Source organism: Ambystoma mexicanum, chromosome 1p, assembly GCF_040938575.1.
Source record: "Ambystoma mexicanum isolate Mex_15411 chromosome 1p, UKY_AmexF1_1, whole genome shotgun sequence".
Lineage (NCBI taxonomy): Eukaryota > Metazoa > Chordata > Amphibia > Caudata > Ambystomatidae > Ambystoma > Ambystoma mexicanum.
The window spans coordinates 519,046,463-519,072,578 of record NC_090921.1 but is presented as its reverse complement, the minus strand read 5'-3'; the positions used below and the strand labels follow the sequence as shown (position 1 = coordinate 519,072,578).

The window sequence follows — 26,116 nt, the reverse complement described above, 5'->3', positions numbered from 1 at the left end:
CTCCACTCGCGGCGTCGATGTCCCTTGGAGGCATCCGTCGAATGTCGACGTCATCCGTAGTATAATTGCCTCGAGCGCGCGCCCGTTGGCCTCAGTTCCGTTTTTCCGTTAGCTTCGCTTCGGATCGAAATAAAACGGCGCTTCGGTCATAAGCGAATTATGTCTTCCTCGAACCCATCTACTCCGAAAACGGGGTTTAAGAAATGTCTAAGGTGCGGAAGAAAAATGTCGCTGACCGACCCTCTCCGAACTGCTCTGGTGCCTTGGGTCCGAGCATTAGATCGACGACTGCGGTTCGTGCCAATCCATGACCCATAAGGCCTTGAAAGAAAGACGAGGTAAACTGGCGTTGGGGGAGGAATCCTTGTAGTTTTCTTCGAGAGGGAAGGAGGACTCGGCTGAGTGTTCGGCGAAACGCCATAAAAAATCACGATCGAGGAGTAGATCAAGGAAGTCCCCTTATTTTTCTAAGAAGGCGAAAAAGAGACGACACCGATCTCCTTCTTCCTTGACTTCGGGGGAAGTTATTACTTGTCCAACTAAGCATGACTCCCCTAAAAAGTGGGAAGCATTTAGAGAGTAGTTGAACATTTTTGAGAACGCGGCCCAGACCCCCTCAACAATATCTGTTGGTCATGCCTCTACTCACAAGTGACAGAGGAAGGTCTAAAACTAGAAAATCCGACAAATTGTCGAGGGTGTCTTCTAGGGACTCTTCCCAGACACCTAAAAAGACAGACTTTAAGAAATTGTTTTTCAATGTCGATACGTCATTAAAGACCTTGACGAAAACATCTTCGAAGCCTCTATTGAAGGCTGCCGAGTATAAAGGGTCGACGACCCAGCAGAAAAGTCATGTCAAGTGTTTTATCGACGACCTCAAAGTCTTCTTCAACGCCGTCGAGTGTTTCGAAGACTCCTTCGACCGCATTTGTAGTGCCTTTCGAAAATATCTAATACCTCGACGGTAATGGCCACGACTTCGACGCAATTGACACTTATGTCGACGTCGACACCAAATATAGGGCTTAAACATATTCCTGAGAAAGTATTTCACCCTGAAAGCAGACAAGACTTTTTACAAACTGTCATCTGTATATGGAGAAATGTCATCAGGAAATGAAGAGGATGAAGAACAAGATGAACCTGAGGTTTCATCAGCAGGAGTGAAATATGGAACAAGAGATGTTCCAGAGGAATTAATCCTCAATCAAAAATGCAGGATTTGTATGAATGTTTAGTCTGCAAGTGGAATAGATTCCTCCCCTGAATATGAATTTGAAAGACCAGATCCAGCAGAACATGCTGATTTGGGTTACAGAAAACGTATGAGACGAGTAACGGTTTATGGGATGGGGTAATAATGCACCTGTATACCAGGATGATATGACAGATATTTTGTCAGGAGGCCCTCAACCAGACCCCATACTTCCCTTTCATATTGCCCTGCAAAGGAGAGTAAATGCTGCTTGAGAAAGACCAGAATATAGTCCAGCAGTAAATAAAAAATATGTGGCAAAATTCAGACCTTGTAACTCTGAACCAGAGTATTTGAGTAAACATCCTTCTCCTGAGACCCTGGTAGTTCAGGCAGCCACATCAACAAAAAATGCTGCATACCCCACAATTCCCCCTGATAGGTATGACAAAAAGATAGATACATGGTCGAAAAAGGTCTTTACATCAGGGAGCATGGTTCTAAAGTCCACCAATGTATCTTGTACGCTGGCTAGATTCAATTATACTCTGTGGGACTGCATGTCAGCGGCAGCTCAACACATCTCGGAAGGAGAGGAACGTGATGGTTTCCTGTCTATTATTAAGGATGGTAAGGAGGCTTCGGGAGAATGCCTTCAAGCAGGTTTGGACACTGCTGACAGTATCAGCAGGTCCATGGCGTCTAGCGCAGTGCTACGCAGATTTGCGTTGCTAAGAAAGTCTGGTTTCGTACCAGATGTTCAATCTAGACTTCTTAACATGTCATTTGATGGCTCGAGGTTGTTTGGCAGCAAAGCGGATGAAAGTTTGGAGAAGCTGCAGACCTCCAAGGCAGCAGCAAAGTCCCTTTAGTGCCGTAATAAGACCACCTCAGCAACGCCCCTACACAGGCTGATCTTCCTGGAGGGGTCGTCCCTTTCGTTTTTACTCCTCATTTGGGAGAGGAAGGGGACAGGCCAATCAAAGAGGGCAAAGAAAATTTCCTCGAGGAAGAGGTGCTAGATCTGCCCCAGCAGCGGCATCTGTCCCTTCAGCCGCTGCTGGAGCTGCCGCAAAACCACTCTGAGGTTTTGACTCACAAGACCCCCAGTGGGAGGCAGAATCTCACAGCATCTGAAAAAATGGCAAAGCATTACTTCAGATGCTTGGGCACTGGAAACAGTATCCCAAGGTTACTGCCTTTCCTTTTTAAAGAAACCTCAGAATCACCCACCGGAATACAACTCTACCAAAAATCCAGACCCGCTCCTGTTGCAGGAAGTTTTTACCCTGCTACAGAAAGGTGCAATAGAACATGTACCTGTAGCGGAAAGGAACAAGGGTTGGTATTCCCCCATATTTGCTCCTTTTAAAGGACAAAGGACTGAGACCCATCTTGGACTTGAGAAACTTGAACAAGTTCCTCAGGAAGGACAAATTCAGGATGGTCCCTCTTTCTCAGATCCTTCAGGCTCTCCAACCTCAAGACTGGTTGGTATCATTGGACCTTCAGGATGCTTACTTTCATGTGCCAATCCATCTCAAGCACAGAAGGTATCTGAGGCTCGCGATTGGCATCTGTCGCTATCCGTTTCGAGTTCTGCCCGTCAGGTTGACCTCCGCCCAAGAGTTTTCAACAAGTTGATGGCGGTAGTGGCAGCGAGTCTCAGAAGAGGGGGGATTCATATCTACCCCTATTTGGATGATCAGGGCACGTTCTCCAGAACAAGCCCAGGATCATCTATCCAAGACTTGCCACTTCCTTCACAAACTAGGGTTTTCTCTGAATTTAAAAAGGGCAAACATGATACCATCACAGAAGCTCCAGTTTATAGGGGCAGTCTTGGATACTTCTTCGGGCAAAGCCTCGCCTCCCGAAGAGAGCTTCATTCTGCAGATGTTGACAAAATTCCAGAATGCCCAGTATCTACCGGCCTTTGTTTTTTCTCAGGTTGCTCGGTCTCATGGAATCCTGCATTTTTCTGGTGCCAGAAGCCAGGTTGAGGATGAGATCCCTTCAATGGGCCCTCATAACTCAGTGGTCCCAATTTTCAGGGGAAATAACAGATCTTTTACAAGTTCCAACCAGAGTAGCTCAGGATCTAAAATGGTGGGCTTGCAAGCAACACATCCTCAAGGGACAATCTTTTTGGCAACCATGGCCTGAGATCACGGTAGTGACGGACGCCTCACTCATGGGGTGGGGAGCCAATACCAACGATCTGACAATCAGCGGTCGTTGGTCTCCATCGGAGTCCAGACTACATACCAACCTATTAGAGCTGAGGGCGATCAGACTAGCTCTGAAGGCCTTCCTGCCCTCTGTACGGGGAAAGAATGTCCTGATGATGACGGACAACACAGTGGCCATGTATTACCTCTACAAGAGAGTAGGAGTAGGGTCACTGCCACTGTGCAGAGGCAATGCATCTCTGGTTCTGGCCAATACAAGAAGGGATCTCTATCTGCCATTCACCTAGCAGGAGAGCAAAACAGTGGCGGATGTTCTGAGCAGGCAGAGCAGTCTCCCACCAGTGGGAACTAGCTCAGGAAGTCCTTGAAGAGATCTTCACCCTTTGGGGAACCCTTCAAGTGGATCTGTTTGCGACCATTGTCAACAGGAAGTGCGAACTGTACTGCTCAAGGGAATTTCCCCCGTGATCCCTCAAGTAATTGGGAGGTTGAGAAAGTTCAGGAATTACCTGATCCTAATTGCCCCGGATTGGATCAGGAGAAAATGTGATACCCGGACCTTCTCGACATGTCCATCTGCCCTCCAATACGTCTTCCAAAAAGAGCGGATCTTCGCTCGCAAGAGGGAGGTCACGTTCTCCATCCAGAGGTCAACATACTCAACCTTCACACATGGCTTTTGAGAGGTTGAGATACAAGGATTGGGACCTTCCGGATGATATGGAGGTGTTGCTTTCGGCCAGAAGGCCAGCAACAAAATCTTTGTACCGGTGTCGTTGGAACAAGTTCAGTAACTGGTGCAGGGATAAGAATGTGCTCCCTTTGAATGTGGTTAAGACAATAAAAGGATATGTAGCAGCGCTATCTATCTTCAAGCGCTCATCAGAAGAAAGATCTTATTTTAAAATCCCTTTTTAATAATACAATTTCTAAAAGGTTTAAACAATGATTTTCCACCAATACCTTTTCAAGTTCCTGTGTGGGATTTAAATTTGGTACTTAAATGTCTGACGTGCACTCTTTGAGCCTTAACATTCTTGCCCGATAAGGCTTCTCACATTAAAAACTATACTTCTAATTGCATTGACATCAGCCTGCAGAGTAAGTGAGTTGCAGGCACTTTCGAGTGGTGGTCCTCACACCATCTTTCATAAAGATAGTTGTCCTTCGAGTTTTCTGCCAGAAATAGTTTCAGACTTTCATCTGTCACAGAAAATAATTCTATCTGCGTTCTACCCTCCTCCTCAAGCAAGTAAGGAAGAGGAAAGACTACATAGGCTAGATCCCTAAGCTTTTACATCTCAAGATTGTCAAAGATACGTCAGTGTGATCAACTATTTGTGGGATACACTGGCCGTAAATTGGGACTAGCTGTAACAAAACCAACATTATCAAGATGGATAATCTTAGCCATAACAGAGTGTTATAGGCTAGCTGGAAAAGATCTCCCTGAGGGCTTAAGAGCCCATTCAACTAGGGGCATAGCAACTTCAACAGCACTTAAGAGGGGTGTCCCTGTGCAAGACATTTGTGCAGCAGCCACATGGTCATCCATGCATACTTTTATCAAACATTATGTTTTGGATTCAACTACCTCTCAAGGACTATTTCCCAAATCTGTACTACATTCGGTACATGACTAAAAGGCATCTGTACTCCCGCCTCCAATAGAAACTGCTTTGGGAGTCTATCTAAGATGAGGAATGCGTGGGAGGAGACAATCCATTCGAAGAACAAGTTACTTACCAACTGTAACGTTCTTTCGATTTAGATGTTCCTCCCACGTATTCATCGACCCTCCCATCCTACCCCACAGTACAGTTTACGTGGTTTACACTCTAAATTCTTTCAAGGCTTGGGTCAATAAGAGGCACGCCTTTGTTTATAATATATGGGCTCTGATACACGAAAAAACAGAACTGAGGCCAACTGGCTCACTCGAGGCAATTATACTACGGATGACGTCGACACTTGATGGATGCCGCCGAGGGACATTGCCGCCGCCTCGAGTGGAGCGCCCTCTGGTGGAGAGAGAAAACATTTCCGAAGCAGCACAGCTGAAGGTAAGGATATATCGAAGATGAGGAATACGTGGGAGGAACATCCAATCGAAAGAACGTTACAGTTGGTAAGTAACTAACTTGTTCTTCTCCCTCCTCCCCATTTGCAAAAAAGCTGCTCATCAGGAACGTCAGTCAATGTCAACGTGTGTTCAATACAGAGAACTGTACGTCATTCAATGTCCTCCTCTGTCCCACAGAATATCACCAAATCTTTTTATTACTTCTAGGTACAAAAGAATCTGCGCACCTGGAGCAATTTCTGTGTGCCATGAGTGCCTGAACAGAACCTCTGTGGCTAGCTGTAATGTCTTCCCTGGCAACCAACACAGTAGTGTTTGGACCCCATACAGGAACACCTCAGGGTTCATGGGCTGCCCTTGCAATGTGCATAGTAGGCCTGTATAATGGCTGTCACCCTTGCTGGATACTTGCCAGGGGTGGAGCACATGCACCTTTTTACGAGAATGAAATGGTTGTGCTTATATTTAAATTCCTCCCAAGTATGTTTATGGGAGTGTGGTCTTTTGAATACAATAGAGGCGCTACAAGGTGGTGTGTCTATTGTTTGTGGTAAATCCATTCAACTGGGACCATGATAATGGCCCCAGAGAAGCCCTGTGTGTCCATAACTTTATTTGACCGTGGGAACCCACCCTCTTTTATGCAAGATTTGGTGGCCTCCGTATCTATTAGGACAGAAATATTTCGGTCCTATCTTCACTGCTACTCTAGGTTCCTCCTTTTTGGAGTCTTCAGTTACTGCAAGGACTAGATGCACTTGCACTTTCTGTGGGCACTCTATTGGAGCGTCCTATTCTGTGGGAAGGGGATTCCCTCCCAGAACAGTCACTCCTGTGTAGTGAGGTACTACGTTCTGGCCCAACAGCGTATAGTGTACTGTCCCCTTGTGGGTTTGTCTGTGCGGGTGCTTGCAATGAGTATGTGGGCGGCCCTGTGATCCTTACCAGTCCTACTTGGGCAAACGTCTGTCCTTGATGTGGTGGGGTTTGTGGGCTGCTGTCGTTTGGTGCCCTGCTTGTGGTCTCCCGGGACTGTAATAGAGCTGTTGCTCATAGGGGCGCATTAGTGCAAAATGGCCCTGTTGCCCACACTAAAAACATGGCCCTTAAACCCTAGGCCCTGCCCCTAAGTACCCGACCACTCGGACGCTCTGCGGGTATCCTCTCCCTTGTAGGTAGTATCCCTATACCATTTGTTGCTAAGTTCCAAAACCCTCCCTTGTGGGTAAAACCTGTGGTTGGGCTCTCCAATGTGTGGTGTGCTGGGGATGTAGATACCAGCTGTGGTGTGGCCCATTCCCCCACTGGATCTCCCACCATCTCCCTCCTGTTTGGCAGGAGCCACGTCTACAGGGCCTGCGGTGTGCACTTCCCCTTCCATGGAGAACTTTGCTAGCATATTCTCTAGTAGCTTGTTCTCGATCTTCCGACTCCCCCTCTTGCTTCAGTTTACAATGGTGTACACTAATTGTATCTCTGGCCAACCCTTTGCCTCTATCCTGACCATTTTAATCGAGGGAGGTCTGTACGTCCGAAAGTAGCCCTCGGTCTAATCTTGTATATGGTTAAAAAATGGGTATGTAATCATCCCATGATTTTCGGATCTCTAGCGTCCCAAGCTCCTGTACTTGTATTTGTGCGGGATCCTCATCTGGTTTCATCTTCTGGGCCAATACTGACCCTAGGTCTGAAGTATCGGTATACATACTTCTTGGCACTTTCCGCACGTGGGCACGCGAGTTGTTAAAGGGCACCCATCGTGCACATTGCTACTCTATTTTACCCCTTATGCATCCCGCTTGTTCCCATATTCTGTCGCCTCGCTCCCCTCTTAATGCCGCTAACAAACTCATCATGGCCACGATCGCTAAGGTGACACCTGCTGTCTCCTTTTTGAGCGTATATCCACTTGCTTGCCCCTGTCATAAGGGGGAGCGAACTGTAAATCGGGCGGTCTCTGTCCATAGTCTGCCACAGCACGTAGTGCGTGTCTCCCCTGCCATTCTGCAACTGGGGCATTCGAATGGCCCGTGATCCAGAGCCCCCACCACCTCCCAACCTTGGGGCCCTTGCCACCATTATATTTGCCTTGCTACTGCTGAGCCTCCTAGACCCGTCCGAGACGATAGTCCTCTTCAAACGTGCCCGGCGCTTCCTGCCCCTTGTTAGATGCCTTGCTGTCCATTTTAAACTTTATCTTACCAGATATCTACCCATCTCTACCCTCTGCTGACCCCTTCTCCTTTTCTATCACCCTTTCGGCCTCCTTGAACATGGTGTCCAACTGTTGCTGCTAGTTTTTTTGCTATGTCCGCCAGGTACTTTCGGTTGCCTTTTTTTCCTTTTGTCCCCCAGCACGGTCGTCCATTTTCTTTACCTTTTTCTGCCCTCCTAGCCCCCAAACCTCTCTACTTGGAGACATTCACAGTGGGTTTGTGTATCCTGCAGCTGTTTTCAGCATTGGGTACAACCCGTAGGAAGGGGTCAAAGCACTGGATGGCCCTGTTTCATCACTATTGTCCTGTCCGCTCTCCTTCCCAGGCTCCTCCCTTATCTCTTGTTGAGCTTCCAAAGCCCCAGAATATATTTCCTGCTCTTGAGCTTCGATCCTTTATGTTGCTAATAAATTGCGGGAACATGTGTTTTATTGTTCCGCTGTTGAACGTTCCGTCTCATGGCCATTCGTGGACACACTGTCCCGCATTATCCAGAACTCCCTGGAAGTGGTATTTTTATTATTTTATCACAATATTGGGGTAACTTATTATATAAATGGTCCAGGGGCGTGTCTATTCTAAAAGCCATTCCCATCCCATATGCACTACCAACTACACGATCGTCTGGAGTGCCCTCCCCTTTGTTCCCTTTCAACACTCCCTCACTGTCCAAATTGCATTTCTGCCCCTCAACACTCCTCCAAATCCCCTCTTCTCATTCTCACCTTTCATGCAGCCCAACCTCACACATTCATACTTGCCACTCCATAGATTAAAAATACAGATGCACACCATAGGGTGAACAAGGGTTATCATTTTGGCATCCAAGCTCAGAGGGCCTCCAAAAGTTAGCATTTGAGTAGCACTAAACCTATAATGTCTACTTAAGCCTAAAAACACAAGGTTATACCTTATAGCAATACCGTTCCATGGACAGGATTATAAGGCACAATTTTTAAAATAAATTAAACACTGATATACATACTAGTATATCCTCACAAATCGTTCCAGTCCCAGGAAGAAAAACGCAGCAGGATTTGTGTAGTCTGTGAACCGCAGAAGAGGGGACCTGCAGAAAGCCACGCTCACAGGGGCCCCTGTGGTTAAGTAGAATAGCCCACTAATGTACGGCCTAGTGGTTCAGTACTCATGGTGACCATGCCTGAAAAGGCAGCACAGGAATGATGGAAAAATCCAGTGAGTAAGACTTTCTTTGCAGGCCGGTTTCAACAATCCAGGTGGTAATTTGATCCCTGGTCCAATGAGGACCCTTTTGTTCTGTTAAAAGTTCTTCTACTGCGCACTGTTACCACTTGGAAAGCAAGAGGGTGGGAGGGGTGTACCTTAGTATGACTGAGTGGGAGAAAAGAGCAAGAGAGCCGTGATGTGCTGTTAGCAGCTTCAGTTCGGATGACACTGTTCGCTGAGCATAGGTGTTTCAGTTGGTAGCCGACATGTTCTGTTGTGCGAGGCTGTCTGGTTTGTGTTGGTGTAGTGAAGTGTGCGGTTTGTTGTGCTGTAGAAGTATGGTTGTTTTTAGTTCAGGGTTTGAGAGGTTTATGCAGAAGGATGAGTTTATTTATTTAGATTTGTTAGTGTCAGTACCCTATTTTACCCTCATGGTTTTGATTTGACTGTGGGCTGTATCCCTTCCCCCATTGTATATTCTGGCGTGCTACGCACTCCTATGTTGTGTGCCGAAGAGTGGGTCCTCAATGGGCTATGTAGTGGCAGTACCTTTTCTACCCCCAGTGTTCAGACTAAGTGCTGCCCATTATTTTTGGTGTTCAGCAATTGACATCCCCATGGGTACCTCCGGGGGAAGAGAGGGGGGGAATGTGGTACATCAGTTGCGAGATAACTCTTCTTTTCCTCTGTCTATTGTCCACTTAAGTTGGATCCATCTCTCCCCCTGTTTCCCGTTTGATCCTCTATAGGGAAGGGAGGACACCTGTCGCCCTCCCATTTGGACAGCTCTCTTCTTCCCTGAACTCCACTCCGGCTTACTCACCAGTCCTTATTCGAGAAACGCTTTCATTTGGTACTCAACAGGAAATGCAGTGACACCTAGATTTGAGACACAGCAGTAAATGAACAAATAGCTTCATTTGAGAGAATTGGGGAGTAGGAGTAGACGCCTGAATTTTACCTTGTCAGTCACTGCTGGCGGCAGGCGAACGCGGCCAACATGGACTGGAGCTGCTTCTTTGGGAGCTGCCCTTTGCCATGTGCTTATAACTGAGGGCTGCAGAGGCTGTCCTGAGAGTGCGTCTGAGAGCCTAAAGGACCAATCGGCGGTGGGAAGGAGGAAGGGCTTCTACAGGAAGCTGATCGGGGGCGACATCCGAGCACTCTAGGGTTCAAATGGCTAAATGCCAAAAACAAAAGCAGCGCACAAGGGGAGCTGGCTGTAACATAACCCCAACAGTAGCATGGCCCCAAAAGAACAACCCAACGCCTCTGGTGTAGTACCCACTGGCCAGGAATGAAGGTAATGGAAAAAGTGGCTGATGAAGAATCTGGCCACGCAGATTCCAATGGATTGAGGGGTAGCTTTCAGCACAAAGGAAACCACTGTGGAGTCTACCCAGGTTGGCCCAGACAAACTGAGACAGGGTAGTGGTGTCCCGCAATCCTTCAGGAGGATGCTGCTTCCTATCCCAAGGCACACAAAGAGGCTAATTTGAGATGATGGTGGTAGAAAGGTCCCGAAATTGTCTTGGCAGGGAACGCTGCCCATCCAGTACGGAGTCCCAAAGGAGGAAAGTGACAACGTTCCTGTGTTGTCAATTAGCCAAAAACGAGAACTAGAGCGAAGGGTAAGGACACAGGGGCCAGCCAGTACAGCCATTTTGCTCCTAAAATTGTACCAGTACTACTTTGTTTGCAACTTTCTCCATCAGGAAAGTATAACCTTCATACATGAGGAAGGATCGGAGTCCACCCTACATATAACCGAACACTCGGACTAGCCTAAGAAAGCCCTCCAGTCTTGAACAGGGGCGCTAGTGCAGATTTTGGTGGCTGGCCCTGAAAACTGTTCAACACCTAGGCCCGTTCATGATGTGTATTAGCGTGTTGAAGACCATGAACAAGTTTAAAGCAGCACATCCCACAATGGCGATTGAAGGGCTTAGCTCAGTGAGCCTATGTCTGCATAGCTGACATGTTAGACCTGTGTCATGGTGTCCCCAAACAAATGCATGAAGGTCTTCACTTCAGCCACACGAGTATCTTTTTATGGACCATTTGTAGGGTTTCCTTTTTATTCTTGCTAATCTTGGCTACAAAGGATTTAAAAGGGTTTATCTCTAGTTTATTGTTAATTATGTTGCCACCCCATTCCTCATACGCTGCAGCCCTGCAGGTGTAAAATCTAACATCTGCCTATCTGCATAGGCAATGCAGTTGCTTCTTAACCCTGCACATTTGGGGTGTAACCATGCCAGCTTTTACTTCCCAAGGGTCCACCATATGAAGGTTGAACAAGATGGGGTGGGTTATAACGCATCCTTGTCTAATGTCTTTCTCCAGTCTAATACTCCTGGAAAGGTCCGCCTCCATTTTTAACCAAACCCTTGCCACATTGCTGGAGTAATGCAATTCCAACATCTGAAGGAGCCCTGAATATATCCCCCACAGCCTCAATTTCTTCCACACTATTCCCATATCCACATTATCGAAAGCTGAGGATCGATCCAGATATGCCACATAGAGTTCTCCCAGTGCTGCCGCCAGCTTCTGAAGTGGCAAGCGTCGGACCAGAGTGTGGTCCCAATGCCTTTCCTAAACCCAGTATGTAGCGGGTTAAACCTTTGTGTTGACTCTGCCCACTTGGTTAGTGTGATGCTGGAAATGCATTGGAATGACACAGCCTCCATATCCTTGTCCTTTATTGATTTATCATGTATGTTCTGTCTTGTTTTCCGCACAGGAGTTCATGTGGGACTCCTGGCGGTGCAGCTCTTACGCTTTGGTTTGGTGTACAGACCCTTGGGATACCCTTATGGCACCCATGGGTGGGAGTACAACCCTGTACTCAGTGTGTTTTTGGGCACCTGTGGGTGGCCCACGGAGCAGGTCATGGGCTGGTGGCAGCTCCATGCTGAATTTGACTGGTGCTCTGAGTATCCTGCATTTTTGGATACCCAGGCCCTGTCATTGGAATCAATTGATTCCTCATAGGAAACAAGATGGCCCCTGTGGCCTCTTGCTTTCTATTGCATGTTACCTTGTATTCCCGAAGTCCCGGGAAGCCCTGACTCTGCCCCTTCCTCCTGAACGGCTGTTTGGTGGAAGTTCCATATATGGTGTTGTGGGGGAAGTCCAGACCAGACTGGCTGGAGCCTTCCCAATGACTATGTTGTGGGTATGCCTGTGGGGTGGGGCATGGGTGAATGGAGTGTGACGAATATGCATTTAATGTAGTGGGTGTCTAGTATCTGGTGGATGACACAATGAGTGAAGACCGCCCTGCCCGAAACTGGTATGAATGCAGTGTGGAGCGCTGAATGGCTGGGTACTCGTCCAATATACATTAGTTGTTGCGGGTTTCTGAGAGGCAGGAGAATGGCCTGAATGCACTCTGAGCCCGATTGGCTGCCTGACTGCCTAAATGTTATGCCCGAGAAAGTCGCATTTTCCTGGCTGTTTGCTGCGTTTGTGCGTTTCCCCGGCGGAAATCTGTCATTTCAAAGGTTCCAGACTCTGGTGATACCATGTGATTGTTGGGTCGATCGCCCCTCCACAAGAACACAAGCAAGCACAATGTCTCATGATGGAGAAAAAAGTAGAACATATCAGCTAAAAACGTGTGCACAAATGAAACTCGATCTCATGGGAGTGAGATCTGCACCTGAACTCTATTTCCATCCTGTTTTTACAACAAATTAACATGTAGGTGGGTGTGTGCTGGATGTTAGCTGATCAAGCATTTTTGAATCTGCATCGCATTCACTGGGGGGGAGGGAGGTGCACAGCAACTTTTGACTTTCCCAATAACAGCTTAATTTGCAAAAAAGGATGTGGGACGTGCCTAAGCTTACTCAGACTGCATCCAGTTGATGGTAGTGGTGCCTCTTTGCACCTGGGGCAAATGGCCATGGATACTTGACCCATGTCAATGTAGAACCATGTCTTGATGGTACTCAATCCAGGGCCTTGACTCAGGGCTTATTGTTCCCACAGCTTCTTGTATTGGCATGGCGTGTTACACAACGTGATGGCGGGTCTGCCTTTACCCGGCAGCCTGGGCTATTGAACACATCTGAGCATATTAAACACCACTCTAGTACAAACTGTCATGACCTATGTGATATACAGCACACTCAGTGGTCATCTAGAGCGTCCAGTTTGGTCTCAACACTCCTGGTGACCTCAGACTTAAACTGTGCCCCTTTGGCAAATGTCGGCACATGCAGTGACCCGAAGGCTTTAACCAATCGATGGCTGTCCTGTATGACCAGACCACAACTGAATCACAATCCGCTTGCACACAGGAAGGTGGAGTGGAAAAAGGAGACAAGATCTTTAGTGTCCACCCACCTGTTTTACAGCCGGAATTCACTGCAAATACTGGCGAACTGAGTTGTGATTTAGAACAGGAAGGCAGGTGTGAAAGAGGCAATTCTCTGGAAATTGTAAACAAACACTTGACATCTCGCACCTAAATAAAATACGGAAAGATAAAAATGTAAATGGATGTAATGAACATATTGAACATTGTGAACCTAATGATATCCTCAACAAGACTGATAAACCTACTTTGAAGGAAATCATGCCGAAAAATAAATGGCAAAGTGGCCGGTATAAACGACAAAGGCTAGATCTGAGCACATCACCCAGCCCAAATTGCTCTTTCAGGAGTCGCAAAAAACTATTCAGTCAGTAGCGCAGAATGACAACATCACATATGAGCAGAATCAAATTATATGAAACGAGGCATCCCCTTTGTCTACTGACTCCTTACCTTCTGACTAATCAATAATGGAACGCGCATATCCAAAAATAAGAAAAAACAAGTTCAGAACTCGTACTAAACCTGAGTCCAAAGCCCTTACCGAACTAATCATAAAGGAGCTACAACCCATTTTGATGTCATCTATGGCTATCACAATTTCACCATTCATCAGACTTTATGAACAACTTGATGAGAACATCAAAGATCTGACAACGTTAACTGCTCTTATAAATTCGAAGGTTCTAAATTTGGAAAGTGACTATCTTGTTCAAGTACATCTATCGTGACTTGAACAAAAAGATTGAAGGATCTCTGACCTTGTTAACTGAGCAAAAAGAAAGGTGGCGCCATGGACTTTTTTTTATTTTATTTTTTTTTTGCTGAAGTTGCAAAGGAAGCTTTAACACTATTGAAACTTAAAGATACAACGGGGTGTAATTTGCACAAAAATGGCACTCTTAAAGTCGATCATCAGCAGACAGTTCCGACTGTGCGCTCAAAAGACGTGGCGACTCATAATAGTCCACACAAATATTTTTGAATAAATCTGGACAAATGTTGTGGGTTTCTTTGAATGAAAATGAAGACAGTTGTTGTAATTTAGGATACACAAAAATTAACCATGTCGTTTTCCAGTGCAATAAAGAGCAGCTTGGGACAATCCAATCCAGCCATTCAGGACCCCCAATTACCAAATACATCAAGTCTGGTGGAGGGTGCTAGCACCGAAACGGTCAAAAACAATATTGATTATGTCAACACAAAAGATAAGAATCCTGAGCCAATTGCATCACGTATAGCGGCATGTACTAGCAATTAAACTGTTGAAACTAACTCTGAATGTAACAAAACTAAAGGAAAGACCTCTGAGTTATTTTCTATCTTCAACAAAGACTCTGGGAAAACCAGTTCAAAGGCTGACAAAATTGTGGAAATCAAGACGAAAAACCAAAACTCAAAACAACGTACAACACACTCATCAAGGACGTTTCTACGCAATATCAAAACGTTACTGTTAGTACCAACAATAACGTTCCAAAGAATAATAAACTAAAGGAACATGAACATTTGAAAACAAAGTATGCAAAAGAGGCAGTTATTGATGAGGCCTCAATAGATCTGATGGATCTATCCACTTATGAAAATTATGCACTAGAGACCCAACTGCCGTTATTACCATCTAGGACTTCCAAGACTACATCTGAGGTTAGGGGCTCGGAGGAAGAATCTGTTACCAAGATCTACCTGGATAAACAAGCAATCTCGGGTCCTCCTATGGCCTTGCCAACAAACCTTAACATGTGTCTCCAAAGGGAGCAAATACCCGATGGAAATGACGAGACCAAATTGGCTCCCTCAGGGAGAATATGTACATTGGTTGAACCAGTGGCTCAAATGACGCTGTTCTACTGGCTCACTCTGCTTCGTCCTTTATTCCCTTAAGCAAAAGATGGGGGAAAATCTAGCACTCAAACCTTGTTGTTTTTTTATTACAAATAAAGATTCTCCCCCCACAACGAAAAATATCTCCATCAATGAGGAAAGAGGCAATCACAATCTCACCAATGTCTCCAAACCGGTGACCGAGGCTCAAACCTCTGGGAAAAATTATGGTGAAAAACCACACATGCGGAGACGGGAGGCTCAAGGATATGATCAGAAAAATCATAAAACGTTAACACGAAAGTTTGACAAACCACAGGCTCCATTTATAATTTTGTCTGGAACATATAGTAAGAAGTGCCAACTGTATTTTGAATCGAAACAATGTGTTGTGCCTTCTTCACTACGTCCCTATTGTACAAACTATTGATTCAAATGATCTTAAAATTGTGGCGTCTGTGGAAGAAATGAAAATATGGTGATCTTATCTTTGAACTCAAAGATCATCTTTGACATCTGTTACTCAGCGCCCACACTCATGTCGCTGGTCTTCGATATATATTCAAAATTTCAGATGATCTCAGCAATAAAGGATTGGGAGAGTCCCCTAAATTCAAAACCACATGTAACTGTGGAGCCGTATGTGGAGCAAGTTATAGTGGCAAGTTGTGGGGTTAAGGGGATCAGAGGAGCTGTAAGCGTAACAAGTACCCATCATACAAACCCTGTGGAAAAAAGGGTGGACAAACCACCAATTAAAATAACCTTCACGTGTGAAAACCAGATGGTGAGTACTGATCAAAATGAACGGAAGTACTCAACGGAACAGAATAACGACTGGCATTGGGTGGCGTAACCACTTTAGTTAAACTCACAAACCATAAATAATGCCAGATAAAATTGGCCAAGGAATTCATCATGGTTGGCTCTTGGAACACCAGAGGATTTGCACATTTATTTCAGCCTAATTGATTAACTGGCATTGATTTAATGTGCATACAAAAATCTTGGAGTGTCCCTTGTCTGTGGAATTTGAAGTTGCTTTCAATCCGGTTATGGGAAACCTAAAAGGACGACCCATGGCCGGGTTGATAACTTATTAGAAAAAACTCGGGACTACAACTTGTTAAAACGTGGAATATTTCATATATACATGTCTCATTGATTAGCACTCCAAAACAAGGTCCAATTCACGTCATTAACATATACTGGCACTACGTGTTAGCAGGGACTTGACATTCATTGATCCGATTTCGGCATTAATTGATGATATACTTGAAGTCTTTATCTTTACGAGGACCACGCTCAAAGCATACACCCAGTCACATCAGCGCTTCAACAAGGGGTGGACGTTTAGAGGGTTCCGTGGCTTCTGAGAACGGAGGTCCAGGCAGCCTGACCGTTTATGCCTGTATTGACTGTTAACAACAAAAAGTGGTGGGGTGAGTGGGGGGGGGAAGTAAGGGCTTTATTCAGTGCCCCTCCTCCGCAACAGCCTTGGAGGGAAAGAAGGCATGGCTTGTCCCTTCGGGTCCACGTGTCTCTGGTGCGGGGCAGGCTTGCCCTTCACGCACAGTTCTGGCGTCGGACCACTTACCGATTCTCTCCTCCCACAGATTGGGACAGCAACTCTGTTGGCGGAGAGTCGGTCGCTCATTGAGAGCCAGGCAGTGGAAGAAGTCCCAGCCTCCCAGCGAGGATTGGGCTTCTACTTCAGGATTTTCACCATACATAAGAACCTGGCTGTCCTGAGAGGAGTTGAATCTTTTCAACCTCTCCCTCTTCAAAAATTCAAGATTGTTACGCCAGCACTCATAGTGAAGACGTTGTGCAGGGGAGACGCATCTGCTCCCTGGACACCTATCTACATGTCCCGATTTGGCAGCTGCATCGTTCCTTCCTGCGGTTCAGGATCATGGGCTACCATTTCCATTACAAGGTGCTACCCTTCGGTCTCAACTCGGCCCCCAGGGTGTTTACCAGACTCGTGAATGTAGTGGCAGCCCTCCTCAGGTCCACCATGTATACCTGCACCTGGATGACTGGTTTGACGGGCAAAATCTCCAAATGCGGTGCTCCACACTTCCTCCACCCTTATGAGCTCACTCCACAAAGTGGGATTTTCGCTCAACCTCAAGAAGTCTCAGCTGCAGCCTAGGCAGAGACTGACTTTACTGGGACATAAGCTCAAAGGGTTTTTACCCCAGAGAACAAGATCACAGCCATCAAGAAGGCCACTAATCACTTCCTCACCCGAGAGGTGACATCGGCCTGGTGGTACCAGCATCTATTGGGTCTCCTGGCAGTGGTCCTGCTGGCCGTACCCCACACAAGACTCAGGATGAGGAGCCTACAGCTGCAGTTCGCAGTATCATGGAATTGGGAGTACGGCTCCTAAGCGGAACTAGTCAACATTCCTCCTTCTTTCCACTTGGTGCTCACGTGGTGGTCCAGGGACTGCAACCTGCTGACGGGCAAGCCTTTCTGGCAGCCACCACGCAGGTCACCATCACTACGGACTCCTCTCTCACTGGGGGTGCCACTCTGCACAGCCACAGCGTCCATGGAGTCTGGACCCGGCAGGAGTCTATATCAGCTGGCTGGAACTGAAGGCCATCTGGCTAGCGCTCGGCTTTCCTCCTGCTCTTTGGGGGCAAGGTCGTCCTCATCCATGACAGCATGTCCCTTACCTCCCACACCCCTAGTCGACAGGGTGATCTGCAAGGTAAAGGAATCCTGTCACCTCAGCAGCATTCTGATAGCTCTGTGATGGCTGTCGTTCTGCTTCTCAGCCTCTCAGACAGGCCACCCATTCACCTTCTGACGGGCCCAGCTCATCTTCTGGCGCAGCATTGGGGTAGGGTCATCCACCCCGCGCCACAGAGATTAGCCCTCTCAGCGTGGTTCCTGAGCAGGTCACGCAGAAGCATCTCGGGCTAATCTAGAGATCATTAAAGGGGCTAGGAGCAAGGCTACAAGGAGCCAGTTCAAGAGTTAGTGGACTAGGTTCTGCACCTGTGGTGACACGAAGATCGACACCCCCCCCCCCCCCCCCAACCCACTTGGCTTGCATGTTTTATGTGCTCTCCTTCTCTGCTCACCAAGCCACCAAGCTCACTCGGGTGTGCAGGTGGACACATGGCGCATTTATTTGGTGGCCATAGGGGCCTACAGAAATTCAGAGGAGGAGGTCTTCTCCTTTTCCAACCCAATAGTCAAGAAACATTTGACGGGCCTCTCCAGACTCTACCTGTCCATCAAAAAAACCACACCCCGAGTGGGACCTCAATTTAGCTCAAGCGTTTTCGAGTCAATGGAGTCTGTGGACTTGAGGCTGCGTCACCATTAAGACGGCTTTGCTAATGGGTCTCACCTGTGCTCGCAGAGTCGGTGAGATTCATGCTCTGGTGGCCTCTGACTTTTCACAAGGATAAGGTGGCCCTGCGGACACACCCCACGTTCCTACCCAAGGTACCCTCCGCTTTCCATCTAAATGAGGATATAGTCTTACCTATGTTTTTTGCTGACCCTAAAGACGATGCTTGGAGGTTTTTGCATTGTCTGGGTGTCAGTCCTGTACAGCTAGAATTTCAGCACACGTCTAAGGGCTTCCTCAAATCTGATGCACTTTTTGTCACCTTCAGGGGCGAGGGGGTCGTGAGGGGGTTAAGGCCTGGTTATCAAGCATCCAAGGCTTCCATTGCAAGGTGGATGGTTTCGGCCATCAATGAGGTCTATTAAGGGCAGCACAAACCACTTCTAGCTAACATGCACACCCACGCTATCTGAGCCAAGGCCATTGCATTCCAGCGGCATACCCCCCGAACTCCCTTTATACTGGTGTCATTGGGCATTGTCAAATATTGTCTGTGTAAATGGGGACTGAGTGGTGCCGGTGGGCGGAGTCATGGGCACGCATGCTCCCACGGCCGTGCCCTCCTCTAAATTTAAAGGGGGAAGAAGTTCTTTTTTTCTGGTGAAAAAGGTTGTCTCCCGTCCCTAACCCAGGGCCCTAGCCAAGGGACGCCCATGCAGTATGTAGGAAAGGGGACTATAGACTAAGAGTACGTTGGACACTACAGTGAGTAACTGAATTTACTCCACAAGTACTCCCTTGTGCACCCTCTCCTTATAAAGTCTTCTGCTGACCCTGCTTGTCCGGCTAACTACCGCCCCATCACCATTACCTCCTTCCTGGGCAAACTCTTGGAGAAACTAGCCATCTCCCAGCTTATCCACCACAAACTCAGTTGGTTGTGTCCATGATCACCAGTCTGACTTCAGAGCTTCCAGAGTCACGGAAAATGCTCTCCTGAACACCCGTGATCACTTGAGCTAGGGTGACCAGATTTAAAAGTAAAATCCCGGGACATGGCAAATAACATAAAAGTAGGACCAGCTCTTGAAAGTGGTTGTCCAGTGTCACGACACGTGACCCAAAACCCCACTGGCATGGTCACATGCCAGGTAGGGCTAAGACTCGGGGTTCATTTAGGGTCCCAAGGGCCTTGTACTATCCTCATGGACTCTCCTGGAGTCAATCCTGGTGCCGTTGGCGCCAGGCTCATGTTCAGATTGGGACACAGTCTTGAAGGGACTACTTTTCATTGGCGTCCTGCAGCCAACATGGAGGCACCCACACCCACACAGCCAAGTTCCTAGAACCAGACTGTGCGGTGCAGTGTTTTGGGTGTGGTAGATGGGACTACTTTACCTGGACTACTTTACTAGAGGGCTATATAAACCACACCCAAGTTACAGAACGTGCTTCGCGTTATTCTGCAGCCAGCAGCGTGACGCTCATCGTGTCCAGAGACCAGAATCCGGCGATCCTTGAACAGCGGACCTGCAGAGGAGACAAAAGAACATCATTAGCAGTCTCCGCTTACCTGCAGCTTCCAATCCATTGAGTATCCGTCTTCCTGCAGCTCGCGGTCTTTCATCCAGTCGGCAGCATCACCGGGACATCACGCACGCACCAGAACGAAGCACCTGGAGTGAGAGAGAAAGAAGGACTATGTTAAAGGTTACTCATGGCATTTACGGTGGTAATCACAAGAACCTCACCTGGCTGGGCATTTCTTGGCCGGCTCTGCTCTGGAAATCTTCACACGCCCAGAAAGACAATCGCGACCTAAAAAGGAATAAAGAACACAGGTTAGCAAAAGAAGACATTACTGTGCCGCAACTTCGCGCTTAACCTACCATCCATCACACGCTCCTGCGTCCATCATCCGGGTAGGAGGCTGATCCAAGCTGCGCATCCACCAAACCTCGGTGCACCTAAGGGGGAATAAATAAGGAAAAGACATTAATAGCAAGAAAGGAAAGCAAGGACATTTTAAGATTGCTTTAACCAGACTTGCCTCCGTAAAGACACTTGAATGGGTTAGCACCAGTGAAGTTAACTCGGTCGCTCAAACCCGCAGAAAACTCTGCACCCCTGCACAGAAGGCAGGACGGAGGGCACGCCAGACATAACAACAATGTGAGGAGTGGGCCATCATATCGAATCCAGGGAGCGTGGGAAGAAAACCAAATCTGTTCCTAAGTCCATTCCTCCTGTGTTTTCAGGCCCGACCTCCATAGAAGGCACCATCCGGAATCAGGGAAGGGTCCAGGGTGAATCCGGCAACCAGGGCATAAGGGCGTCCCCATGGATGCCAGGTGAGCGTAACATCCAGGCGCTACACTTCAGTAGCAGTTGGAGGAGAAGGGGTTTAAGTGCTACTGTTCACATAAACACTTTGTGATAAATGAGCGATACATTAATTATGAACTAACACTAACTTGTAAAATGCAGTATTTCTGCTGTGCATGCCTGCCAGCCAGCTATTAAGACCTACCAAAAACCAGGACCACTGCAGTTTTCCATAGCAACATAATCTTGACAAAGGGGATGGAGCTCCAAATTCCAGGACAGTCCCGTCAAAACCAGGACATCTGGTCACCCTAGCTTGAGCCTGTCCCTCACACTTAGCATGTGGACTTGCCCCTACACTCTCCATTCCCCTGGCACTGTCCACCTGGCCTCCCATGTCACTCTCTACCCACTGGTCTGTCTGCCGTTACCGGCAACCCCCCGCCCCCTCCCATGCCCTTCTTGTACTGCACTTGCATGATCTGAATTTCACAAGGCCTAGTAGGACCATTTCTTATCCCCAAGCCCCTTCCTGTCTTTTTGCACCTTTGAATGCCCAATAAAGAAAATTAAATACAATAAATTCACGTCTTCTCCATAGTCAGTGTGATGTATTTTCAGCAGCTTCTGCAAACTGGGATCAGGCTTTGATGTGCCAGTTCAAGAAAGTATCATTTTTGGACACATGACTACTTGATGCTTTGTAGGTAGCAAAGTCAGAATGTGAGTGGCAGCAGTACCCATTCCAAATGCTTTAAAGGATCAGCTCATGCTGAACGACGGCGGTCGACCAGTTAATCACAAGCCACCCTTTCTTTTCACCTGGAAGATCCCTTTGTCCTTGCTGCATAAACTTTGGGAACTCGCATTGGTGAGTACTGTAGGGCTGCCCTTAAATTGGTATGACGGTACCCCATTTCACTGCACCTACAAATAATTGCACGGCTGAATGTTGCTGATTTTCTTCTCCCACTATCCAGCAGTTTCCCCACATATTGTAGGACGGGACTTAGAAATGTTGAGGGCTATTTGCTAACCTAAAAATGGCATTTACCCGGGTGAGGGTTTGTAGGGTGATTATCCATGGAACCAGCAGGAATTATCCATTTTAATTATGCCACTTGATGAGAGCTTAAGTAAAATGCTGCGACTTGGTGGGTCTTGTAAATATCGCAAAAATACTTTAATGCATTTCATGGTTTGAATAATGGTTGCTTATGTTGTGCCTTTTTAATTCCTAATTGTGTCTGTTGTGCTATCTCAGAGTTGTAGTTTAAATCAAATGAATCACATCACATAACATTTAATTTAACTTAAGTTTTGTTGTTTTCGTATGTTCTTTGCAGTTGCCCAGAACAGCGAGAAGCTGCAAGATAGCCCGTGCATTTTTGCCCTTACTCCAAGACAAGTCGAGCTGATAAGAAATTCTAGGTACTCTTTGTCTTTTGTTTCACCCTTTCAATTTGCTTGCTGTATAAATACTAAAGAATTGTTATCTGGCAATGCCTGTGGGGGATAGGAATGTTGACGGAAGTGGTATGATAAGGTTGCGGTTGGGCTATTTGGTACGACGTTCATTCATTGTGAAAACAAAAAATATGGGGGGGGTTGAAAATTGCCCGCAAAAAGTGCTGTGAAAAAAAAAAACCCACTGCTATATGGCTAATGGCGCTGGGAGCTTTTTGAGCACCTCATTTTGGTCCCAAAGTAGTAACAGTAGGCTGGTGGCAGCTGTACTACTATTTTGGCTGCACCACAGTTGTCATTTTTATCACCCTCAAAGGTGCCTTTGGGGATACTACTGTATTCATATAAATCCTAACCCCCATTGTTTGAGTGACACATGAGGTATGGTCAAAATGAAGTTTTGTTGATTTGTTGCGTGCCCACAAAGACCCGCTCTGTTGGTGTTTAAGGCTGTGTCGACTGGATGAGCGTCTTGGCTGTAACAATCGACAACCTTTGAGTGGCTGTGTTTAAGGCTTTTGCTGGTGAGTCCCATTTGGCTGGCCTAAAACTGTGGTATCTGGATTTGGGAATTGTTGTGCTAGCTAAGTCATCCCCTCTTAGCAGGAAACCATGGTGAATTCTCAAATATGCTTTGGAACGCGCCTGGGCACCACTGAGGAGATGGCCTGCTGCTGTGGATCCTTGTGTGGCCTTTCTGGCTGTGACCCTTCCACTTTGCGTCCCTGATTCTGTTTTGCTGAATCCCTATTTGGGCTCTTATTTTGCCTGTCCCAGTCTTCCTGGCTGGATTGCCTGGCTGTCCATGCTGAATAACCTCTTGCCATCAGTGCTGATCCTCCTGAGAAAACTATCCTGGCTCTCCAGTGCCTCAAGCTGGGAGCCATTTGTGCTGTGTTGGCCTAGAACAAGTGGCTGCCTTCTAGTCTACATCAGCTCCACATATAAAATCCTGGGTCGCCTCCAGCTGTTGTCTTCGTTATGGGACAAACGCCTCCTTTATGAGTCCCAAATTTGTCCTTCTGCTGCTGTTCTTTGCCTCATAGATCATTGGTTTCTTCTTCCTTGGATGTGCCTGATCTGTTCAATGCAGTGCCGTGGGTCCAAGTGATGTTGTCCTGAGACCCCACCCTCCACAAACAAGATCTGAACCGGACACCTAAACTCACCTGTGCACCATCTCCCTCTCCCCTGGTACTTGTCCCTAGGGCATGTACTTCCCTTTCAGAGTTTCCTTGCTGTATGCACACGTCTTGCTCTGTCCCCGTACTGTGGCCAGTGTGTGCAATACTGATCCTGGGCTTCTTGTGCATCCAGACTTCCCTGGCATCTTTGAACTGTAGCCTTGAGCTGGATTTTCTTGTTGGAGAGACTACACAGCTGGTGGATTTTACATCCTGTTGCACTTAACAAGTTAGATGGCTTTTACACAGTGCTCTAGATATGATTTTGAAATCGGAGTATTTTACTCCCAGTTGTTTTAGAGTTAAGAGTAAATGATTTGTGTAGGGAGTAAAAAAGTCTAAATCACCAATAAAAGTGTGTGCCTCTCCCTCATCAAAGTTTATAAATAGTTACTCTTCCTGTCCTTTTTCGACCGCCATGTCTCAATGCGGTGAAAAATGAACGATCGAAGGACAAGACGAACCATCGGACGAAGAAACTTTGCTGGATTCCTTTGGCCTTGGAAAGCCCTATGGTCATAGGCCCTTACAGTAGGGACAGTGAGGGGCGATCATATCACAATGTATTTCTCAACCCCTTTCCTTTGTCGCCCTGCTGCTTGTCCGGACCATGGATAGGACACCTTTTTAAATTTTGTCCAGCCGGTAATAATTCTGTGAATTCATGAGCACAAGGTGTGTAACCTGTGTCTTAATCGGGACCACGACGAAGGGCATTGTCGGGCTTGCAAGCTCTTTCGACCCAAGACCCTTAAAGATCGTAGGACGAAACGATGGGCCCATCACGCCATGCAGGCTGAGATTGTCGCCAGCGACGGCATCCTTTCGGACGGCGAGGGTGACTGGGCACTTCCACGTTCCCCAGTGCTAGCCCCCGACCCTGTAAGACAGGCCGGCAGCTCTGTTGTAGGGACTACACCCGGCGGCAAAAGCACCCCATCTCCCCACATTAAACACATGCCCCGCAGCGATGTGGAAAGCACACACCGAGATTTGGCGTCTATGGGCAGATCTGTGGATTCTGTCCTCTGGGCACTCCAAGAGTCGGTCTCCTCATGACAGGCCCCATAAGACTAAAGACGCTGCCCATAAATCCTCATCTACCGAACGTCGAAAGATGCATCGGAAGCCCCTTCTGACCACCAAATGTCAGAGGACGCGCCTAGTTCAAGATCCTCCTTTAAAAACTATGATCATAGGATTGCGCACAAGGACAAGGTCCCTTAAGGACGGACCTAGTGAAAGGCCTACCCCCTGCCACAGACACTGTATAGGAGATTGATGAAACCCTACAGGAGGATAGTGGGGGGCCTTTTTAGTGAAACCCTACATAAGGCCCTGCTGTTCCTTACCCTGGCATTATCCCCAGCTCAGCCAAATGGTCAGCTCAGGACATAGAGTAATGTCCAGAATTACTTTCTTTGCTAACTTCTTTGAAGAGCACCCTTAAGCCTTTGAGAGCTTACAAAATACACCCACCACTGATTAGGCTTCTACTTTTTGGCCCCGTCAATCATCCCAGCCATTGGGAAAAAGATTGCTCATCTCTTCTGATCCTTGTGATACGTCTACTGCCAAAATAATCTCGCACCCCTGCAGATCTTTGATATACATGCAGACACAGAAGAATATCAAGAGGATGATCAGTACTATGACGTAGAGGATGACTGGATAATGACGATGAGGCGCAGGTCTATGCTATGGACTCTCCAGTTCCACCGGATTCCCCGTTCCGTGTTTCCCCAGTGGATAATCAACCCCTGTTTAATGACGTTTTGGTCAAAGCAGCTGAGCAGACTCGGCAGCAATACTCTGCAGCTTCCACTAGATGTTGGCCTATGCATAGCATGTGAATCTAAGCAGATACAAACATCATAAATACGATTACGGTGAGTAATGTGGATATATGTATATATACTGCTTGGATTCACATGCTATGCATAGGCCGACATCTAGTGGAAGCTGCAGAGTATGTTTTTCGAAACTCGGTGTTGAACCAGGGCGTGCCAGTAATACTATCCCTAGTGTGAAGTCCCCCATAATACTATCCCTAGTGTGACATCCCCTGTACCCATGATCCCTCACGCGTGTAGGACCCTCAGATTGTCTTTTTCCGCCATACTAGTCGGACGCGTATTGCAGAGTTCCCTTGGCTTTAGCCATTTATTCTTAAAATTACCGTTAAACTTCCCCGTTTACTTCCGCCGAAGATCGATGCCGGTGAAGATCGAGGAAACCAGCCGTCGAGATCTGCCACGACACATGTCAGGCTTTGGAAGGCCTCTGCCCTGTACAGTAGGGAGAGTGGGTGGGTGGTCATAACCGACTTCTTTCCATCTTTTTTCCTACATATACCCGCCTGCTGCCATTTATACCATATGGAGAGCACTCCATTTAAGTTCTGCCCAAAGTGTAACCGGAAGTTTCCCTGGGTAGACGAGCACAATATGTGCAATCTGTGTCTCCCACAAGACCATCCCGAGGCTCCCTGTCGAGCTTGCAAGCTCTTCAAGCTGAAAACCCTTAAAGTCCGCTCGACTAAACGCTGGGCCTACTACGCAAGGCAGCTAGAGACCATGGAAGTGGAGGGGACATTCAGCGATGGCAGCAGTGCTGCCGAATCTGACGGCGAGGGCAGAGGGGTGACTTCGGACACCCACGCGCAGGCCCCTGACCACATAGGACTGGCCGGCGGCCACGTTGTGGGGACAACACCCGGCGGAAAGAGCGCGACGCATTACCTCCACTAAACACACCAACCCCGGCCATGACTCGACATGTGTGTCAAGCAAT

At 47.3% G+C, this 26,116-nt stretch overlaps 1 protein-coding gene across 2 annotated transcripts in view; it reads left to right on the top strand.

Annotated features, from left to right (window-relative positions):
- PIAS4 (protein inhibitor of activated STAT 4) overlaps positions 1 to 26,116 on the top strand; it is a 741,820-nt gene that overhangs the window by 123,802 nt on the left and 591,902 nt on the right. For both annotated transcript variants that reach the window (XM_069649398.1, XM_069649399.1), the window contains one exon: positions 22,019 to 22,103. In XM_069649398.1, the coding sequence (XP_069505499.1) occupies positions 22,019 to 22,103 (85 nt within the window). The remainder of the gene's footprint in view (positions 1 to 22,018; positions 22,104 to 26,116) is intronic.